The sequence below is a fragment of the Crocodylus siamensis genome, chromosome 15 (genome assembly GCF_052110815.1).
Source record: "Crocodylus siamensis isolate JL-2025a chromosome 15, ASM5211081v1, whole genome shotgun sequence".
Taxonomy (NCBI): Eukaryota; Metazoa; Chordata; order Crocodylia; family Crocodylidae; genus Crocodylus; species Crocodylus siamensis.
The window spans coordinates 318,353-341,222 of NC_143409.1; the positions used below are offsets into that span (position 1 = coordinate 318,353).

Here is a 22,870-nt window from a genome sequence, read left to right on the forward strand (position 1 = left end):
CCACAGAGTCGTGAGTTAGATGCAGTACAGTGGCAGAAAACTAGAATGTGGGTGCCCCAGGGTAACTTCCCAGATCATCAGCCCTCGGCACAAAGCTGCTGCAAGTAAAGCTGCTGCACACAGCACCTGGAGTTTGGCTGTTGTGACTTCCTCAATCATTTTTGTCAGAGGTAGCAGTAAAGGCACTGGCCATGAGAATGAATTGCCCAGGGAGGAATCTGATGCAGTAGGCTGCTGCCTGTGATGGCTCCTACCCCTCTTTGCCAGTTGATCTCTGAGGTGAGGCCCTGGTGTCCAAGTAACAGAGCTACTGACTGCGCTGCCCAAGTAAGAGGCAGCAGACCCTCCACCTCTTGCAATTCTCACTGTCCTGAAAACCCTGCAGTTTGGGTTGCAGGTCAAGCTATGCCACAACTGCAGCCTTATTGCACGAAGGCACTGGATAGAGGCCACATCTTCACGCTCCTACCAGGAACCTCTTTGGCCACTCCCGGTAATCACTGGGAGGCGCTGCTAACCTGCGTGCATGGCCTGGCTGATCCTCCTCTGCTCGAAGTGGCAATGGTCAACTCACCCTTTTTGCAGCAGGACAGGGAGCTGCAAGATGCTCCCCTCATCCTGTGGCACTTATCTGAGCCTTCCTGGGTGAGCTGGCCTGGGCTTTGCCGGCACTCGGTGTTGGTGTCATCCATGCAGTAGGGATGTTAAAAGCCTGGCAGTGTGTTCTGAACCTGAGAGTAGAACAGCTTCTGTATGAAGGATCCTGTAAAAATGAAGCAGTGTGGATAGGAGAGAGAGAGCTGATGCACTGGGACAATGACACCTCTTTCCATTGATGGAGCCTGCAGAGCTTCATCTTGTTTTGCCTCTTTGCAAACCTGGATAACTGGCTGCCATCAGTGTGTGGTGTCTAAATATCATTCACCTTTACCAGTCAGGAATCTTCCTTTCCCCACCCCCTTCTCAAACGCATACACACATCATTCCTGATGTAAGAGCTTGGCCCCAACTGTCTGCATCTCTGCCTCTTCCAGATGAGACTTCTGCTCTTTTTGTAGGCCTGCAGAAAGAAGCAGCAGCAAAGCTCCACCTTGAATAAGAGTCAGGATCAGGTTTTCTAGTAAATGTCTCTCTTTCATTGCTCTGGCACCCAGAGGACCCAGGCAGGATTGGGCCCCACTGTTCTGAGCATTTACAGTTGCATGGAAAGGCTTAGTCCAGCACCTGCACTCCTACTTGCATCTAGCAGAAGCAGTTGGGTCATATTCTGGAAAAGAGTAGCATTGGGAGTGGGTGCTGCTCTGAGATTCACCTGTCTACCACAGGGCAGAACTGGTCTGAAGTCTGACCATTGTTAAGACCTTGTTGTGGGAAGAACTTTCTCCTCATAAGCAAAATGATTAAAGAGACTTTAGAAAATGTTCTGTGCATCCCAGGCAAAGTCTCCTGTAACCAAAGGCTGGGGAAGTTCAGAAAAACCCATGCAATCTGTGGGCCATCTCTTGCAGGTCCAGCTTGCCTGGAAATGGCAGAGACTGCTGTGCTGAGCCTTGGCTTCCTCCTTCCTGATGACGTCTCTGCTGCCCCCACACTCTGACCTTGGAGTCGTTCCCCTTTGTCCATCTGTGAAGTGAAAGGATTTGTGTTGGTTTAGTGTCCCTCCCCATCCCCCACCCCAGAACTTTAAAATGCTTTGTAAACTATAGAATTAGTACTTCTCATATCTACTGCATTAGTCAATAGTTTGCAGTGAACATGGGGGCCCCCTGAGTACTGTATAGGCCTGCAGTAAGACTGCAGCATTTGTTCAGGATGAGGTGACCTTGGGTTAAACCAATAAGTTGTAGGGAACAATAGGATCATAGTGATGTGAGCCTGGTTTTTGCATTGGCTGTGTGTACATGCTTCCCTGGAATAAGCAGCAGATTGGTAACTGTCTAGTCTCTGTGCCAGAGAAGTACAAAGGACGAAGTCTGTACTGAACTTACTTGGTCAGATGCTTGTGTGGTGCAGGGAGGAAGGTCTGTCTCTAGCCAGACAGTCTGGGATCAGTGGTGAAGTGTGATGTTGGAGATAGAAATGCCATTCCCATGTGCAGATCAGCAGTTCCAGGCACCTGCACTGCAGAGCTAGTGCCAGCCACTGCAAGACTGTCCTCTGGCTGCCTCTTGCAGTGGGATGTTGCCTGTTACTGTGGCTGCAAAGGATTTGTCCCCTTGGTTCTGGAGGAACTGGTGCTCTAGCTTCACGTCCGATCACGATGGGAGAAGCGATGCAGGAGGAGACTTGTTCGGAGGCCTATGCACAGTATGTGGGAATATCTGGGTCTTTCCAGCAGGACTTTGGGAAGGTTGCAACAGGGGCCAGGGTTGGAGAAAGAATTGCTTCTGTCACCTGAGACAACAGCTCCCAGCTATTAAGCATCTCCTCCCCAGTGACTTGCCTGAGCTGGGACTTGGTACTGCCTAACCGAGCTGGGCACTCAAATTTTATCTTGCAGGTCCTTGTGTTCCCCTCCCTTCCCTTCCCATGTGGGAGGAGCATGCAGGGATGGAGCAGAGCAGAGCAGACCAGGTAGTGTCCCTGCAGCAAGTCCTCAGAGGTTGAATCTCTTGTGATTTTTGTGGTGGGTCAGGTTTCCCTGAGGAAGGCACAGGGGGACATCAACATGGCCATACTGCCCCGCTGCAGCTTGAGCTGAGGTCTTGCCTGTACTGGGAAGCCTTTCCAGGTGCAGCTATTTTGGTACAAGTCTGTGTGAAAGTGCCCCTTCGATCCAGCCCGTGCCCCTGGAAGGGGACTGGCTGCTAAACCAAGGAAGCCGTATGCAGCCTGGTAACTGTGGGATCTCTGGCAGTTGCACCTGGCCTAGCCAGTGCTGCTTTCTGTGTGCCTTTTCGCAGCACCTTTGTCCTTTGGTCCAGCAGCAGTGTCTGTCACTCCAGGCCAGATGGGGAGATGTGCTTCTGCCCCCCGGCAATGGGGCTGTTGACAGGCTCCTCTTGCTTATCTAAGAGGTGGTGCTGCTAGCACAGGTAGCTTTAGGCATGGCCCAAAGCACTGCCTCTGCTGCAGCCTCGGAGGCACCATGGACTGCCCTAGCCATGGAGGACAGGGAAGGAAGGGGCAGTCCAGTGCAGAGGGGATGGTTGTAGGTTCATCTGTCACAGTGTCTCCAACTTTTCCTACTTTCTCCTTGCCCAGAAGATGAGCAGCCCTGCTGTGTGGTTGGAAGTCTTGCCCTGTGCCCAGCGAGCTGCTGGCAGTGGCTCCACCTGCCCAGCCCTTCCTAGGAGAGATCCCGGCTCTCGGCTGGCACCTGCCTGTCCCAGCAGAGAGCCAGTTCTGCTGCCATGTGTCAGCCCAGGGTGGGATGCAAGCAGCAACCTCCTGTGAAGGACCTTCTGCTTCCCAGGAAGTCTCCTGTACAGCCAGGTATCAAACCAGAACAAACTTGCTGGTCCTGGTGCTGGTTAGTGCAGGCTGAGCGTGTGCACCCCCCAACCCAGTTACAGCAGTGGGGTTGAGCATCCTTCACCTAACATAGCACAGCACAGCATGGGGCTGAAGCCTGGGGCTGTGAAGCAGACCTGTTGTCGTGGTCGTGGAGTGTCCTTCACCTCAATGGCAGGTGCAGGACCAAGAACTGGGGGGGCCAGGGAGCAGTGGCACCAGAGGCTGGGGAGGGAAGGAGAGGTTAGTATGCAGGGCAGGGTGGTGCTGGCATCTTTGCGCTCAGTGTTGCTGAGTGAATGAGGCTGCAAGGACTTGTGCTGACAGAGGCATTCTGTGCTGGGCCCAGCAGCCTGGAGGTTGCTGCAGTGACACTCGGCTACAACAGACAGCTGGGCTGCAGGGTCTGGCAGAGGCAAGAGTATGAGCCTGTAAGGGGACCAGTGGGCACAGGGGCCAGGGATGGAGGGAGAGGGGCAGTGGGGTCTGTTGCTAGCAGATGAAAGAGAGTCGGGTAACCTGCATAAACACCAGAGCAGAGCTTTGCCTTGAACATCCAACCTGTTGCAGGGCAACCATGCAGGTAGAGCAGCAGCAGCCTGTGGAGGAGACCAGCCTCCCTGCTGACAATGGCACAGAATAGTTTGGGTGTGACTTGGGTCATGCTGACCCATGGTGGCCCAGGGACGCTCAACACCAAAGGAGAAGAAATTAGTGTCTCTGAACAGGACAGTAACTTTGGGGCATAGTGTCCACATCTGAGGACAGACTAGTGATCCAGGCTGACTTGGATAAACTTAGTAAGTGGGCGGATACTAACCTGATGATTTTCAATACTGATAAATGTAAGGCACTCCACCTTGGGGGGCAGGAGGGGACCTGCAGCATACTTATAAGCTTGGCAGTGCTATGCTTGCTAGCACCACGGCTGAAAAAGTCCTGACCCCCAAGTCTGACCACAAGATGAACATGAGCCACCAATGCAATGTCACAGCTGGTAAAACAAACAAAACCCTGGCTTACATCCATAGATGCTTCTCAAGTAAATCCCAGGATGTCATCCTCCTGCTTTACTCAGCCTTGGTGAGGCCGCAGCTGGAGTACTGCGTCCAGTTCTGGGCTCCACAATCCAAGAAGGAAGTGGAGAGGCTACAGAGAGTCCAGAGGAGAGACACGCGCATGATCAGGGGGCAAGAGACTAGGCCTTATGAAGAGAGGCTGAGAGTCATGGGACTCTTCAGTCTGGAAAAGCGCAGGCTCAGGGGGACCTGGTGGCTGCCTATAAGTACATCAGGATCTGGGAGAAGGGGCGCTCTGGTGAACAGACCAAGGAAAAATAAGGACCAACAGTCATAAGCTTGTACAAGACCATTTCAGGGTGGACATGAGAAAAAATGTCTTTACGGTCCAAGCCCCCAAGACCTGGAATAGACTTCCTCCAGAAGTGGTGGAGGCACCTACTCTGGACTCATTCAGGAAACGCTTGGAAGTTTATCTTGCTGGGATCCTTTGACCCTAGCTGTCTTCCTGCCCCTGGGGCAGGGGGCTGGACTCGATGATCTTCAAGGTCCCTTCCAGCCCTAATGTCTATGAAACCTATGAGATGGGAGCAGGGACACTGCTGACCAGTTCCCAGTGGAAGGCACCTGCCATGCAGGGGGAATGCGACAGTGGAGCACAGCGCTCTGAGAGCTTGTCTGTGCAGGGGCCTTGGGACAGTTCTGGCAGGTCCACTAAGGGTCTGAGGCAATAAGTAAAAGGTAAAGCATACAAACCTTGTGGAAGAGGAATGGCGAGCTGGTCTGTCCTCATGGTCCAGGGCCCTGGAGCAGCTTGGAGCGGCAGTTTTGACAATAAGCATCTTGGTGCTAAGAGGCTCAGATTTCAGGAGCTGGTGTGCTGTGACCCTGAGACCTATCTAGGGATTTGCCTGGAGTGGTGGTACGTCAAGACTTCGTGAGAACTGTGGAAGAGTCAGGGGCCATGATGCACGGTGCTGCTCGTGATGCAGGGAGAAGTGTGGGAGAGAAGCCAGATCCAAAGATCCAAATTCCATGTTGGAACTGGGCTCTGGAAATCCAGGAAGGGACCAGGGCTGGAGCAATGGTTATAATAGGCCCTGGCTTTGCGGGCAGTGAACATGTGTGCACCCATCCTGGAAAGGCTGTGTTTTTCCAGCCCATGCCAGCCTGACACCCCCTCTGCTTATGCACTGGAGACTAGACCCTGGAACAGCAGGGCCAAAGGGCAAAGCTGTGCTGAGCCTGCCCCCCATCAGGGCGGATGGGCTGCAGCCTCCTTCAGTTCCACTTGCTGCTGCAGGAGAGGGAGAGCCAGCGTTACTCCCTGTCTCTGACATAAGCCTCCACCAAGTTTAACTTCCAAGTGCAGTTGCATCAAGACAACTTCCTGCTACAAGTGCTGGAGTGGCCAGCTAGGGGCTGTGCTCTTTCTGACCTGCTGCTCACAAATGGGGGACAAATTGGTGGGGAATGTAGTAGTGCATGGCAACCCATGGGCAAGAACTACTACTGTTCTCAGGGCACTATTCCACTCACAACTGGGTCTGTCTGTTGGGTGCCCTCCCTCAGTCACTGGAACACCAGTGAGCAGGGAAAAAGTGGAAAATCTCAATTTAAACACTGACAAGTCTGCAAGTCAGAAAACTAAAACACAAAAAGGAAGCTTATAAGAAGTGGAAACTTGGACAAAGAAATAGAGAGGAGTATAAGAGTATTGCTTGGACATGCAGGGATGAAGTCAGGAAGGCCAAAGCACAATTGGAATTGCAGCTAGCAATGGATGTGAAGGGTAACAAGAAGGGTTTCTATAAGTATGCCAGCAACAAACGGAGGATCAGAGAAAGTGGGGGTCCCTCACTGAATGGGGGAGGCAACCTTGTTTCATAGTTTCTATGGCCGGAAGAGACCTGAGCAGATCATCTAGTCCGACCCCCCGCCGTGGCAGGAAAGATTACTGGGGTCAAACGATCCCAGCAAGGTCTAACCTCCTCTTAAACACCCCCAGGGTAGGAGCCAGCACCACTTCTCTTGGAAGCTGGTTCCAGATCCTAGCTGCCCTGACCATGAAGTTGGACCTCCTGATCTCCAGCCTAAATCTACCCTCTGCCAGCTTGTGACCGTTATTCCTGGTCACTCCTGGCAGTGCTCGGGGGAACAGGGACTCCCCCAGTGCCTGCTGGTCCCCCCTGACTAGTTTGTAACAGGCCACTAGATTCCCACCCCCAGCCTTCTCTTGTGGAGGCTGAACAGGTTCAGGTCCTGTCGCCTCTCCTCGTAGGGCCTGCCCTGCTGTCCCCGGATCATGCAAGTGGCCTCCTCTGGACCCTCTCCATGCTGTCCACATCCCTCTTGAAGTGCGGCACCCAGAACTGGACGCAGTCCTCCAGCTGCGGCCTGACCAGTGCCGCATAGAGGGGGAGGATCACCTCCTTGGACCTGCTCGAGATGCATCTATGGATGCACGACAAGGTGCGGTTGGCCTTCCTGACTATATCCCCACACTGCCGGCCCATGTTCATCTTGGCATCAGTGATGACTCCAAGATCCTTTTCCACCTCTGTACTGACAAGAAGGGAGTTCCCCAGCCTGTAGGTACGGTGCCGGTTGTTCCTCCCCAGGTGCATCGCTTTGCACTTGTCTGTGTTGAATCCCATCCTATTCTCATCTGCCCACCCTTGTAACCTGTCTAGGTCTGATTACAGCCTATTGCTCCCTTCTAGCATGCCCACATCCCCCCACATTGTGATGGAGGATGTAGAAAAAGCTGAAGTGTTTAATGCCTTCTTCACCTCAGTCTTAACAGGCAAGGGCAGCTCCCAGACTACTGCACTGGGCAGCACAGTTTGGGGAGGAGGTGAGCAGCCTTCTGTGGTGAAAAAACAGGTTAGGGACTGTTTATAAAAGCTGGACATGTACAAGTCCATAGGGCTGGATGGGATGCCCCCGAGGGTGCTGAGGGAGTTGGCTGATGTGATTGCAGAGCCACTGGCCATTGTCTTTGGAAAAATCATGGCAATTGGGAGAGGTCCTGGATGATTGGAAAAGGGCAAATCTAGTGCCCATACTTAAGAAAGGGAAGAAGAAGGATCCAGGCAACTACAGACCAGTCAACCTCACCCCAGTCCTTGGAAAAATCATGGAGCAGGTCCTCAAAACCTCCATTTCTAAGCACTTGCAGGAGTTGGTCAGCATGCCTGACCAACCTGATTGCCTTCTACGATGAGATGACTGGCTCTGTGGATGCGGAAAGAGCAGTGGACATGATATACCTTGACTTTAGCAAGGCTTTTGATATGGTCTCCCACAACATTTTTGCAAGCAAGCTTTGCTGGGAATGATGGTATATAAATTGAATAAATGCATAGTTCAGCAGAGCTTTCCTTTTTATTTCCTTCTCACTCTAAATTACAATCTTTAGATTATTTTTGTAAATTTTAATTACTGAATTGAAATACATTACAAGTAATTAGGGATCATTTATTGAAGTATTTAAAATGGTTTAGAAATGGAAAAATTGTAAGTTTAGGCTGAAAACAACAAATTGGCTGTTGTCCTTCAAAAAAGATTTTCCCTCTGCCTCCTCAAAGCCAATGGATTATTATACTCTTGCATGTTCTCAAATACAGCTTCCAGCTCGGGAATCTCCTCTCCCATTGCATGCTTCACTTGGTGTTCATTTCTACAGAGAACAGTTTTTGTAGGGCACCTCGTGACCTAACAACTGCTTGCCTCTGAGCAGATGGCATTCTGCAATTGGCTTATCAGCCTCCAAAGCCTGGCATTTTTAGACCCTGGTGCACGTCACATTGGGCTCTCCTGGTGCAGCATGCACTCGGAGTTCTGCAGTTCTCTTCAGCTGCCATTTGAAGGCTCTGACCTTACACGCAGGAGCCTTCCATGGGCTGGGACACAGCAGTGTTGCCAAGCTGACCTTCGCCAAGGCAGCTGTGCTGCTGAGGCAGGTCTTCCTCTGGGCAGTGCTTCTGAAAAGCCCTGGCAGGGATGGGAGGAGAAGAAATCTCATGAAGGCTAATTCATGGAAGCTTCACTCCTCTTGAGGGAGACAACTTCCCAACATGGGGACCTCTCAGCATAGAGATGCCGGCTGCATCTTCTGCATTTGTGTCTTGTTAACATGGTCTCCTAAAGGAGCTGTGCAGAAGAACCAGGATTCCTTGCGGGGTGCAGTTCCTTGTCCCCAGAAGGGGAGCTGCATCCTTACTGTGAAATGTGAATATCTTCCTCTTGTTTTCCAAATGCAGAACAGAAACTTTTTCTGAACCATTCTGACTTGTCACCCTTCAGACTACAGCAGCAAGGTTCCGCTAGAACAGGTGAGGTAGTAATGGAAGTTGCGTATCAATACTGTTCTCTAGAAACAGGCCTGTCCTATTTTATAAAACACTTGTTCTTGAAATGTTTTGTTATGCATAACCCTAGGTCAGTGCTGCACCATCCCCAGGTAAGAGCACCAAGTCTGTCATGGTGACCTGGCTGGGAAGCTGGGTGAGTTGGTGTGTGTGTGTGGGGGGGGCATGTGCATGTGTGCATTTGAAAGGTTCTTTTCTACAGTGATTTAATGATGCCTAGGCACAGCATCCAAATGGCTAGTTGAAGAAACCGAAACTAGTATCTGGGTGTGCTGTTCTCCAGTCTCTTCAGCTGTTTAGAGAAACTGCTCGAGCACCAGTTCCTAGTTGCCGGTGCGCTCTAGGCATGGGAAAGCCGTGCTGGTTTCTGGCTGAAAGCTCTAGGGCAGGGTTGGCAACATTTTTTGGCCAGAGTGGCAAAAAAACCCACGATGTCTACCTTGGAAGGTGCCAGAGTGCTGACATGCCAGAGCCTGGAGCAGCTGCAGCTGACCCATGGAGGAGGGCTTGCAGTCTCCCAGCCACCTGCCAGGAGCAGCTGCTGAGAGCCTGGGCTGGCGGTGGTGTGCCAAGCAAAATGGCCTTGCGTACCATGCTTGGCATGCGTGCCAGGGGTTGCTGACCCCCGATCTAAGGCCTCTTTCCCCCACCCCAGAGTTCAGATGAGCACTCTACTATCCCTTGGCTTCTAATTTTTGAATTTTTTTTCACAAACTTTGTATTTATGAAATTGAACTGTAAGTGTTTGGTGGTGGCATGCGAGGAGTGCAACTCATTCTCAGAGGTTTGGCATCTTTTTATTTTTAATCTTAAAAATCCTGTTTGCTCAGTACTCCTGTGAAGACTGCTGGTCGGCTCTTTTTTATTTTAAAAAGACATACTAGCCCTTATGGGGCTATCTACCAACACAAGTGCTACTACCAAGCATTTTTTTTTTCCTTTAGAAAGGTATGTTTAGAATTCATAGCAGATTTATTAAATATGTAAAGTAAGCGGTCTTTACCTTTTTATTAGAACAAGGCCACCTCATGTACTAGGTTTTCCTGTTGAATTAATGTTAGTGCAGGTTTTGAAGACCCCTCTGGTAAGCCAATGCAGTTTTTAAGATTTTCTTTTGCTTTGTCAAAGATGTGGTATTTGTAGTTCCCTTGCCATGACCAACAAGCCAGTGTTGCACAGCACTTGTGTGCACACAGCATCTGTTACTGATCATTGTTACCTGTACCTGGATTTGGTGCTGACCCCCATCCCGTTGGATGGCACATACCAGTCGTCGGACTACTCCGCTGTTCTGTGACTGCGCTGATCCAGAAATGTAATCCATGGGCTCCAGTTCCAATCCTCACGCCTGCTTCAGGTGACCAACAGGGCCTCCACAGACTAGGGCCCAGCAGCCTGTGGATGCTGGCAGGGTTTCTTGCAGTCCAGCTGAGGCCTGTAGGTCAGTGTACTAATGATCTGAGGTCTAGGACCTCGGGCTGATCACTGGAGGGGCCAATGGGCCATCCTTTTTTTTTTGAGCAAGATGACTGGGTAGTCCTGTGTCCATCCTGAATTTGACAAGCACCTTTTTCTGGTCATTTGACAGTTTTAAGGACTCCAGATGCTGTGTTTGCACCTTACATAAGATTCTCTGGTTTTAATCAAATACTTGTCATCTCTCCTTAAGCATGTAACCTGTTTTATTTTAATTCTTTATTTCCAGTTTCCCAGAATAGCTTTTCCTTTCACTGACTGGCTGGCCTTGTCTTATTTCTGCTTTCCTGTTCAGGTATCCTTTATTTAAAAATTACAAGAAAAATAAATTTGCTAAGCAACATGAAGTGATTCCTATGAGAGAGAATAGGGCACGCAAGAAAAGCCAAGTAGGTAAAAGGAGGAGGTGTTGAGTAGGGTTCTTCAGGGGTCTGTCCTGGCTCCAGTGGTGTTTTAGTATCTTCATTAATGATTTGGATGATGGGATCAAGGACACACTTAGCACATTTGCAGATGACACCAAGCTGGGTGGAGTTGCAGATACTGGAGGGCAGGGCTGGGATCCAGAATGACCTGGATGGCCTGAAACAATGGTCTGATATCAACTGGATGAGATTCAACAAGGACAAGGGTGAAGTCTTGCACTTGGGATGGAATAACTACATGCACAAATGCAGATTGGGGAATGAGTGGCTAGGTTGTAGTACTGCAGAAAAAGACCCAGGGGTTACAGTGACCATGAGTCGAATATGGGGGAACAGTATTCTCTTGCTGCAAAAAGTTTAAAAAGAAAACAAGACTGCACTGGGCTGTGTTTAACAGAAGTATCACTTGCAAATGGAGGGAAGTGGTTCTTTTATGTTCTGTTTGGCACTGGGAGGCTTCCCCTGGAGTACAGTGTCCAGTTTTGGGCACCACACCTTGAGAAGGATGTGGACAGATGGGAAGGAGTCCAGCACAGAGCAACAAAAATGATTGGGGCCTGGAAAGTGAGACTTATGAGGAAGGGAGGAAAGAGCTGCAGTTATTTAGTCTGAAGAAGAGAAGACTGAGGGAGGATTTGATTAACAGCTTTGAATACCTGAAGGCCAATTCCAGAGAAGATGGAGATTGGCCTTTTCTCTGTGACCATAGGGCAGAGGGCTAGGAGCCCTGGCCTCAAGCTGCAGCAAAGGAAGTTTAGGTTGGAAAGGAAGAGGGATTTCTGGCTATGGGGGTGGTCAAGCACTGGAACAGGCTGCCTAGGGAGGCATCTCTGTCCCTGGAAGTTTTCAAGAGCAGACTGGGCAAACACTTGGCTGGCATGGTTTACTTGGGGATGAACCTGCCTTGAGCGGGGGTCTGGACTAGATGTGCCCTCGTGAGGATCCCACCAGCCGGACTGTCCTAGGATTCGATGCAGCCAGGTGATTTCGGTAGGATGGGAGCACAGTGCGCTGTTTGTTTGTTTGGTTTTTTTTTTTTTTTTTTCTTGGCATCTCTACAATCTGTTGTATCCTGCGCCAGGACAGCAGCCAGGTGGACAGCAGCAACCTCCTGTTGCAGGGAGCCCAGAGGAAAACTGAATCTTTTCAGCATCCTTCTGTAATGGCTCAAGGGCAGCTCTCTGCATGTGCCCTACAGACAACAGTACTCGTAGCTTCCACTGTCACACCCCCCTGGACCCATCGACATGGAGCCTCCTCTGGACATTGGTGGTACGGATCCATGTTTTCTGTTCACCACAGAAAACTGCAGGGGGAATGGGGGGGTGCTGCTGATTGGTCAAGAGGCAAAAATAAGAGGGCAGAAATGGTGCTGCCTACTGTGGAATGGTGCCACGTTTTCAGTGGGGCATGAAAAATGCACGCTTTTCTGTGTTTCAATTGAGATTTTCCACTTTTTCCCCTGCTCATTGATGTGCCAGTGACTGAGGGAGCCCAACAGACGAACCAGTTGTGAGTGGAATAGTGCCCTGAGAATAGCAATAGTTCTTGCCCACGTGTCCCTGTGGAGCCTGTCGGTCTCTGAGCACCCACATAGTAGTGCTGCTACTTTGGACAGAAACCGGATGCTTCTGTGAACATTTCACATGTGCCAGTTGGTATATTTGCAAGTAATTTTCATATGGGTTTGGTGTTGAAGGCACTGTGGTAAGATGCACACAACTTCCTTTCCCCCATTCTCACCTCCATCCGTTGGCCCCTGGGGGAGGCAGGAGGCCCAAGAGCAGGGGGCACATGGAGAGCAGAGCCCTGGGCAGGAGCTGGTGATGAATGCAGAAAACCTTTCAGCTGCGCTTGGGTCCGCACAGCCAGGCTGCAGCCAAGGAATGGCACTGCTGGAGCTGCCTCGGCAGCACAAAGTCAGGGCTGCTGTATGGGAGCTGGGCGTGGGGTGGGAGCTCAGAACCTGCTCCTGCCTGTGGGCTGGTGGCAGCTGCTGTTCCTTTGGGGAAAAGCAGGTCCACCTGCCTGCTGGCTCATCACACCCGTGGCTCCAAGCGCAGGCCTGGCTGCAGCCCAGGTACCGCATTGTGCTGCAGGTTCTGCTCTGAGCAGCTCCATAGGATTGTAGAGCAGTGGCACTGGGAGAGACCTTGGAGGTCACATCTAGTTCTACCCCTGCTTGCGGCAGGACCAGCTCAGAAGTCTTGCCTGAACCTTGTCCTAAAGCTGGGCAGGCAACTCCTGTTGCAAAACTACAAGGCACAATGCCCCCACATGCCTCTGCCTGCCCCAGAAGCGCAGGGGGTTGAGGCCATGCCGCTGTCTGACCCTCTAGCCAGGGGCCTCCTGGAGTTTCAGTCCCAGCTGGGCACCAGCACATGCAGTTTGACTGGCAGCCAGCTCCTGTCTTGGATCCCTGGCCTGAGTCCAGCCTGGAGCAGGCAGGGGACACCAGTGGCCTGGGCGCAGTAGGGAGAGGCAGGGGACCGAGCATGCCGGCTGCATGTCCCCTTGGGCCTCCATCTGGCAGCATAGCAGCAACAAAACGAGCCCTAACAAGGGATTGTGCCCCTCAGTCTCCAGCCGTCTGTGTGCAGAGGAGAAGCACCCCTGCACCAGGGACCGACTCCTCCATGGGTGCCAGGACAGACGGGCTCCCTGCAGTGATCCTGTCTGAGCTTGGCTGCCCAGGATCGCAGCTGGTGTTGGGGGCAGAGGAGCTCTTCCTTGCGTGAAGAGGGAAAGCGGAGCGTGGATGGAGCTTCCTAATCCTATTTTACCACCAGATTAATTGCTGTCATGTGCCACAGTAGATTTAATGCCATAATTCCTCCCTCCCGAGAAAACAGATGTCCTGGAGTCGGAGTCGGATTGGCTGCGTTCCAGCGTTTTGTCTCACCTCGTTAACCCCAGCACTGCCAGAGCAAAGTCTTTCCCTTAGTCGGAATCTGGAACGCAGACTGCAGGCACCTCTCCTGATCCGCGGCGGGGCTGCAGAGGCCTGCCTTCCTTCTGTGCATCCTGCCTGGGAAATTAAGCTGTCTCTATGCTAGGAACCCTGGTGCTAGGAGCCAAGGGGTTAATGAGCCCATATTGAAGGCTTTGCAGGGCTGGAGCAGTGACTTGCCTTTGCTGTGTTTGCCTGTATGGAATGTTTTGCTCCTTAATTTGGAAACTTCATCCCAAGAGATTCCGAGTGTAAAAATAAATTGGCAGACTTCCCCGTGTCCCCAGGCCGGCGTGCGTTGCTTTAGGAGCACCTGCTACACCCTCTTCCATGCACATCCGCTCTGTCCGCTTCGAAGCAGGTGAGAGGCCCAGGCCTACCTGCCACTTCTCACCTACAAACAAGTCACCCCCTTAAACTGTTCTTGGATAACCCTCATAGATCGTGCTTTTCTGATTTTTGTCTGTTCTTATTGTAATGCGGATACTGAAATCCTCAAGTGTGTTCTTGTAGCCCTTCTGAACCCTTTTCAAATATGGCAGCATCCTCTGAAGCATCTTTCTAGGACTGGGCACTGTATTTCAGTAGTGGTCCAACTAATGCAGTGTGTTGAGGCAGTACACCATGCTCCTAGCAGGTGATTCTCCCTGGATTCATCCATGGATCTTGGTAATTGTCCTATCTGTAGCATTGTTCTCAAAACTGGTATACAGATGACTGATAGCCATAGTTTCATAAGTTCTTTTGAGTTTCTGCTCTCTTAAATACAAAAATCCTGAAAATTTAACTTGAATTCTTGGTTCCTAGTTGTATGACCTTGCAGTGGCTGTTCTGCTCACATGTGTCCATCTTGCCAATGGTTCAGGTTGCTCGGTAGAACTGACTGCTCCCTGCTGTTTACCTCTCTGGCAACTTTTGTCCTTTGCAGACTTTACCAGCAAACATTTCATACTCCTACAGAGCATTAACAAAGCTATTGAACATCATTGGCCAAGGACCAAGCCCCAAAGGATTTCATTAGAAACAACCTTATGGGTGAATTATTCTCCATGAACTGTTACTACTGGAGATCTATCAGGCAGTTAGTTCTTAGTTTGTTTATCTCTGGCTATACTGACTTTTCTTTTCTTGCAGACTGAAAGAGACACACATCTCCTCTATAACATGTCTGCTCCAAGCATAGGGCTGTCCTCTGTTTCCTGCCCTGGGTCAGATTCAGGGACTTGATCCTGACTCTCAAGGGATTCGGCAGGCTAGTCTGGGATTGCTAGAGGAAGTAGTAGTCAGCACTTCTGCTCCTTGGACATAGCAGGGCTGTCAGCTATAAGCCTAAATCTTCTCCATGCAAGAGGCAGCTGCTCAGGAGCCAGTTCCAAACTGCAGTGAGCTCCTGCTAGATCCAGGGCCAGATGTCAACCATCTCCCTTCAGATGCAAGGCACCCTGCTTGCTGCAACACAAGCAACAGAGCTGTTGTACAAGGGATATAGTAACTCTTGTACAGAACTATAGCATGCATGCCTGCTGCCACCACCATCAAAACAGGCAATTTCACCACAAACAGCTTTCCTCCTGCATCGGAGGATGAGAGAATGAGCTGCGTGACAGATGCTAGTTGTGTTATTTTAATGCACTACTCAGAGGCATTAGATACTAAAGAACTTGTTCAGAATAGCACAAGAGTACGTAATTATCCTATTAGACTGCCAGAGCTCATCCATCCTTCAGACCACTGCCCCTTCCCGCTTGCCACGTAGGCACCAATGATACTGCCAGAAATGATGCTGAGCAGATCAGAGGTGACTATGAGGCTCTTGGCAAGAGGATTAAGGAGCTTGGAGCACAAGTGGTGTTCTTGTCAATTCTTCCTGTGGAAGACAAGGGTCAGGCAGAGACCATCCTGTGGCTGAGAGGCTGCTGTCAACATGAAGGCTTCAGCTTCTTCAACAATAGACAGATGTTCATGGAAGGAGGACTGCAATCAAGAGATGGGATCCATACGACAAAAATGGGGAAGAGCATCTTTGGGTGTCTGGCCAACCTAGTAGGCAGGCTTTAAACTAGGTTCCACAAAGGGTGGTGATCAAAACCCCTCCAACAACAAAGTACACAGTCCAGAGGGGAAAGGACTTGAAGCACCTTAACTCTGGGAAAGGGCCAGTGAACTACTGGACTGCAACCAGTGGTGCAAAAGGGAAGTGAGGCAGTCAAAATGCAACATACATCTGGTGCATGTATACAAATGTGAGAAGTACAGGGAATAAACAAAATGAGCTGGAAGCTGAAGCCTGTGAAAAGAGCTATGATCCAATTGGCATCACAACAGACCTGGTGGGACAGCTTTTCTGACCGAAATGTTTCGGAAGGACAGAGTTGGGAGAAAAGGTGGTGACGTTACCTTGTATGTCAAAAACACACACGCTTGTTCCCTGGTCAGGAGGAAGAAGGCAGTAAAGCAGAATGCATTTGGGTGAAGATGAAAGGTGAAAGATTCAACACTGATATAATGGTGGAGATTTATTATAAGCCACCTAATCGGGAAGCGGAGGTGGATGAGGCACTCTTCAAGCTGGTGACAAATCTGTCCAAAAGCTTTGGGATGGTAGTGCTGGGAGGCTTCAGTTTTCTGGACATCTGCTGGAAGAACAGTGCAGCCAAACATAAAATGTTGAGCCAGTTCCTAACTTGTGTGGAGGACAGCTGTATCTTCCAGAAAGTGGAGGATATAACTAGGGGATCATCTATCCTGGATCTCTGACAACCAGGGGAAAAACTGGTGGAGGATGCAAAGGTGATGGGTAACTTGGGAGGAAGCAATCAAGATATGATAGAATTGCACATCCTGAGATGAGGCAAGCAGGACATCAACAAAATTAGGATGCTAGAATAAAAAAAGGTGGATTTCATTCAACTCAAGGAGCTATTAGGTATGTTGTCACAAGAGGATAGATTGAAGGATAAGGCACCCATGAGGGCTGGCGGCCCCTAAGGAGCACAGTATTGGAAGCGCAACAAGAAACTTCCAACACGATAGAAGCCCAAGAACAGCAAACAACTAATCTGGCAGCACAAGGAGCTTCTAAAATGCTTCAAATGCAAAAGGAAAGCAGGCAGGCAGTGAAAGATTGAGCAGGTCACCAAAGATGCCCTCTAGGAAATAGCAAGGACCTGCAGGGATAAAATCAGGTAGCCTTCCTTGCCAGGTGCAGCTCATTCTTTATTTCTGCCTAAGGACAACAGGAAGAGGGTCTATAAGTATGTTGGCCAGGAAAGAAGGACCAAAGAAGCTGTGGGTCCTCTGTTAACATGCCAGAAGAGACTCCTAACCAAAGATGCAAAGAAGGCAGAGCCACTGGACACCTACTTTTCCTCAGTCTTTGCAAAAAAAATTAAGCTGCAGTCAGTCACCTAATAAAGATTATCTGGATAAGGAAAGGAGTCAGCTTGAAGGAGGAGATAATAAAAGAGAAGGTCAGAGAGCTTTTGTTGGGTCTGAGTGGTGAAGTCAGCAGGGCCAGCTGAGCTTCATTCCAGAGGCCTGAAGGAACTGGCAGGGGAGATCTCGGAGCCCTCGGCAATGATCTTCAGGAAGTCGTGGGAGACAGGCTGTGTAACAGAGGACTGGAAAAGGGCCAGTGTAGCGTTCCTCTAAAGGTAGAAAGGACCCGGGGAACTACAGACCAGGTAGCATCACCTCAGTACCTGGGAGGTTATTGGAACAGATCCTAAAGAAGACCATATGCAACGTCTGGAGGAGGAAGGGCTGATTGCAAGCAGCCAGCATAGTCTTACAAAAAACAAATCATATCAAGCAAACCTGATCTCCTCCTTTGGCAAAGTGCGTGCTTGGGTGGATGAAGGGAATGCTACGGGTGTTGTATCTGGATGGCAGCAAGGCTTGTGACGAGGTCCCACGTGATCATCTCATAAACAAATTGGAGATGTGGGCTGGATAAAACTACTACAAGGTGGAGAGAAAACTGGCTTAATAGCCCCAAGCAAAGGGTAATTATTAACAGGTCCACATCAGAATGGCAGGAGGTTTCGAGTGGAGTCCCACAGGGTCTGTCCTGGGCCTGGTGCTGTCCAACTTGTTTATTAGACTCGGATGCTGGCAGAGGAAGCTTCTTGAGCAAGTTTGCGGATGACAAAACTGGGAGGGATTGTGAACAGCCTGGAGGATGTGAGCACAATTCGGAGGGATCGTGCCAGACTGGAAAGCCGGGCTGGAGCAACAGGATGAAGCTCATGGGAGAAATGATGAAAACACCAATACAAATGGGGGGACACACGGCTGGATGGCAGCTCTGTGGAAAAGGACCTGGGGGTCCCGGTAGAGCACAGACTCAACAGGAGCCTGCAGTGTGATGCAGCCGCACAAAAGGCGGATGCAGTTTTGGGCTGTGTCAATAGACACATGAGGCACAAGACGGGAGGTGATGGTGCCTCTGCTCAGCACTGGTTAGCCCATCTTTTAGTGTTGTATGCAGTTCTGAGCTCCACATTCGAAAAAGGACATGGAGAAGTTAGAGTCCAGAGGCAGCAACAAATATGATCAAGAGCTTGGAAGGCAAGTCATAGGAGAGGCTGGAGGAACTGGGCATGATCAGCTTTTGGAAAAGGCACTTAAGAGGGGACATGATAGCAGTCCTCAAATACCTGAAGCCACCGGTCGGAGATAATCTGGGCATAGCTAAGCCTATGGTCTACTGTGGGGATTTCCCAGGCTTCTGGGCTGGTTGTGCCTCCCCTGCCCCCCATTTCTGCTAAATGTGTCGGGGAGGGGTTAAATCTTTCCAGAAGCGCTGGGTGTTGCTGCAGCCCAGGCTGGGGACTTTGACTGGGCTGTGCTGATTTGTTTGTGCTGGGACCAGAGCTGGAGGCTCATGGCTAGAGGGTCTTGGGTCTGTGCTCAGGGTCAAACCAATGCCACATTTGGTTTCAGGAAGGAATTTCACCCCATGGTCAGATAGGTATGGACTGGGGGAAGGGGGTTGTTGCCTTCTGTAGTGAAAGGCATGACCCTACCTGGGATCTCTTGAGTGCATATTGACAACATTTCATAGAAACAGGACATTGGCTGCTGTGGTTCCCCTGCTTTACCTGTGCCTGGTTTGGATGTTAGGTCTGCATTGTGTCAGGGTTGACAGTATTCTTACGTAGAGTTTCGATTATGGTTTGGACAGGGATGATCCTGCCTCAGGTAGGGATTGGACTAGAGTAGACAACCTCTAGAAGTCCCTTCCAGCCCCACTTCTCTATGATTGATTCTGTTCCAGCCCCCGCCTCCTGTTAGTTGTGACTTGGAGTGTGTGCGCGGGGAAATTTATTGGCAGAACATTTTTGTTGTAATAAAACAACTAAGACCCCCCTATGCATGTTCTTTTTCCAGAATAAGCATCCACACAAGGAATTTCCCTGGGATAATTGTGCTTGTGTCCTCACAGCAGTCCAGTGATCAACAGAATTCTCTTGCCAGAGTGATTCCCTTACCACCCCAGTCCTGAACGGACTGTAGTGTAGATCAGGGTTGGTGACATGTTATGAATGTGGGCTGCTGCTTGTGATCCAGCTGTCCCCGCAGGTGCCCATTCCCATTGGACAGCTGGGCTGAGGGCTGCAGGTAAATGTGGGTAATATCAACCAAAAATGGCAGATTCAGTAGTGAGAAGAGCCATTCACTCCATTTGCACAGAGCGGAGCAGGCTGGGGCACCATTTCTAAGACTAAGTCCACCCCCAGGGCTGATGCATGTGCCCGTGTGTCTTGATCCCCACTGCTGTGGGCTGCATCCAGCCCATGGGCTGTAGGCTGCTGGTCCCTGATTTAAATTATTCCTTATCAGGCTTGTTACTCCCCAGTTTTTTTGTCCCCGCTGACTTGCGTAACTCCAGATTGTGCAGTTTTTTGGACAGAGTGAACAATGTTGCCAACCCAGGGTGGACTTTACTGACAAATCTGCAAACTTTTTACTGACATAGATTTTACATACTGTAAACAGGGTCCTTCTGCCAGACCCTGGGCAAAGGCCAGGTTCAAACCATAGTTAAAGTCTGGGGATCAGTAAAAATGTTGTAGATCATCAGTAAAAAATAAATAAATAAAAATCTTGGGTTGGGAACCCTGCAGCTGTGAGTTTACCCAGTTGCCCCTACCCTACCCCAGGGCTCTCCTCCTCACCCCCACAGAATGAGCACTGGGCGCCTGCTTGCTGCCATCTACCAGTGCTACAGGAAGACGTGAGGCAGCACTGGCGCAGCAGCAGCAGCACATGGCCACGGGTGGAGAAGGAGCTATCGAGTCCTGTGAGCCTCAAAGCTCTGAAAAGAGCTCCCTTTAGGGGCTGCACTCCTATTCAGATACTCCGTGACCCTGCCCTGCTCTATATTTCTGTTCTGTATCCAGCTTCTTCCCCACCATGGACCTGTAATTGGCTCCATTTTTTCTTCATGGTTTTTATAGATTTTGTAGATAGACATTTTTAGCCTGGCTTCTACAGACTTGTCCATACATTTACATGCAGTTGGCAACCCTGAGTGCAGTCCAAGCCCTAAAGTTGGGAGCTCTCCAGGGCGCTAGGTTCTTTCCTGCTGGAAACTCGCTGCAGCCTCTGAGCCTCCCAGCAGCATTTCTCCTGCTGTGTGTTCTTTGCTCAAACTTCTCAACCCAAGCATTGTGGCTTTGTTTCTCTGACAGCATCCAGAGCCCAGACTCCTGCAGTACAAGCTCGTAGATCCAAAAAGGGAGTAGGTTTGTAGTAAATAATGCCCCAGAAGAGTCCTTGAGGCCTTCCTGGGTCATCAGAGAGGAAGTGGGCTACAGAATTTTCCACCCCATCTCCCCACCCCCTTCAATCATTTGCTTTTTAAAGGCAGCAATTTTAGGCAAATGCTAAAGTCCAGTAAATGTAGAGCTGAAGAGTTCCAGATCCCAGGAGTCCTAAGGGATGTTTGAGAGCAGAGGTGGCCCTTGACAGGGACTGGAAGGAAAATAATGAATGTTTGGGTTGTCTAGGTGAGGGGATGTGTGGCATCCTTGGTCTGGGCACAGGCCAGAAGGGTGTGTATGGTGATGGGCTGAGGTAAGGATTAAGACTTTGAATGTTTCCTCTGCTGCTGCTTTTAAGCCCAAGGATGAGCAGAAATATCAAGTCTGCTCCAGCGGACAGAGCTCTCGGGTGACTCAGTGCTTTTAACTGAGGATTTTTTAGCTCTTTAATGCAGGTGGAGGTGGAGCTCGGAGCCTGTCCATAACGCAGTGCTCCTCTCCCCATGGAGATCTCTGATGTCATGATTCTTCTCATTCTTCCGGCAAATCAATAGATTAATTTTCCTGGGCAGAGGGGGGATAGTTAAGGGGGGGAATTTTATGATTTTTTTTTTAATAAGGCAAGAAAATCCTTGAACCTTTTGCTCCTACTGCAGCCGTAATAAAGCAGCAAAAAACTGCAAAGCTGTTTTTTTTCCCCCCCTACCCCCCATAGCTGCCCTTTCCCAGCTGTCCTGCCCGTAAATTGCCATCACTTGTCACCTGCTCTGGCTTCTGTCTGTCCCCCTAAGGAAGGAGGACTGGGTTGTAGGAGCTAGTTGCTGTTGTTCACAGAGTGGTTTCCTTGCTGCCCTCTGACCGTTTCAGTGGAGGAAGGGCTTAGATGCAAGCTAAGCTGCCTCTCCAGCTCCTGCATCAGGGATCATATTAATGACTCTGCAGGTAAATCTGCAGCAGACAGCTTGACTCCTGTGCAGAGCAGTCCCTGGAGAGTGTAGTTCTAAAGATGGACGTGGATTTACTTGCAATTTTATTCATATTTCATGGGCATGAATAATTTAGTGCTAGACATCGATTTTTGCTTCCATTTGTTTTTAGTCCCTGATTTCATCTGAGCTGTGTTCTCACAAGAGAAGCCAAGTGGTGGAGTGAGCTAATCTGACTGCAGCCTGCAGAAGGAGAAGGGAGTGTGGCCTCTTGCAATGGTGCTGCCTCATCAAAGGGCCCTGCCATGCAGAGACTGTATTTGTGCTCATGTCTTTCAGTTTCATAGTTTCATAGTAGCCAGAGTCGGAAGGGACCTAGGTAGATCATCTAGTCCGACCCCCTGCCTTAGCAGGAAAGAGCACCGGGGTCAGATGACCCCGGCAAGGTGCTCATCTAACTTCCTTTTAAAAATCCCCAGGCTAGGAGCCTGCACCACTTCCCCTGGAAGCTGGTTCCAGGCCCTAGCCGCCCTGACTGTGAAGTAGCGCCTCCTAATATCTAATCTAAACTTACCCTCCGCCAGTTTGTGACCGTTATTCCTGGTCACTCCTGGCAGCGCACGGGGGAACAGGGACTCCCCCAATACCTGCTGATCCCCCCTGACCAGTTTGTAGCAGGCCACAAGGTCCCCCCTTAACCTTCTCTTGTGGAGGCTAAACAGGTTCAGGTCCCGTAGCCTATCCTCATAAGGCCTGCCCTGCTGACCCCTGATCATACGAGTGGCCCTCCTCTGGACTCTTTCCATATTGTCCACGTCCCTCTTGAAGTGTGGCGCCCAGAACTGGACGCAGTACTCCAGCTGCGGCCTGACCAGTGCCGCATAGAGGGGGAGGATCACCTCCCTGGACCTGCTCGAGTTTGAGCCTGGCAGGCATGGTGAGGGAAATGATCTGTGCCTGAGATGATCGCAGCACATCTAGCACCCATGTCTGGGCTCTTTTTGTAGAATCACAGGGGTCCCAGGGTCCTCAAGGGTCCTGTAGGCCAACCTCTGCACAGAGGCACGACTTGCTGGTTCCTCCCGCAGCCTGGCCACTTCAGACCCAGCCACACCAGCCCACTCTTCTAGCTTCAGTCAGCCCTGCTCTGCTTCCCATTGCCCATTCTGTCTGACCCTTGCTGTGTGTCTTGTCATCACTGTCCAGTTGGCCCCTTCCTGCCCCGCGCTAGCTGGGCAAGTGATGGGGGGTGCGGCCCCTCTGGGGCTTTGCAACGGCGCTTCTCCTGCAGGTCTGTTGCAGCCCTCCTTCAGCCTGGGCCACCTGCCTGACAGAGCCACGCGTCCCAGGGACCGGATCCTTCCCAAAGCAGCTGGTGCCTGTTACCTGAGCTCACCAGCTGGCTTCAGTCAGGAGCAGAGGCCCAGAGGGTTAAACCTCCTGGAGCAGAGAAGCTGCTCTGAGCCCTGTCTCACACTGAC

At 50.6% G+C, this 22,870-nt stretch overlaps 1 protein-coding gene across 3 annotated transcripts in view; it reads left to right on the forward strand.

Moving 5' to 3' along the window:
- The window catches only part of MAP1A (microtubule associated protein 1A), a 78,683-nt gene that overhangs the window by 21,944 nt on the left and 33,869 nt on the right, over window positions 1-22,870 (forward strand). Inside the window, exon 3 of one of the 3 annotated variants that reach the window (XM_090029145.1) lies at window positions 8,738-8,809. The exons of the other annotated variants lie outside the window; for them this stretch is intronic. Coding sequence (XP_089885271.1) covers window positions 8,738-8,809 — 72 coding nt within the window. The remainder of the gene's footprint in view (window positions 1-8,737; window positions 8,810-22,870) is intronic. 3 annotated transcript variants of the gene reach the window in all.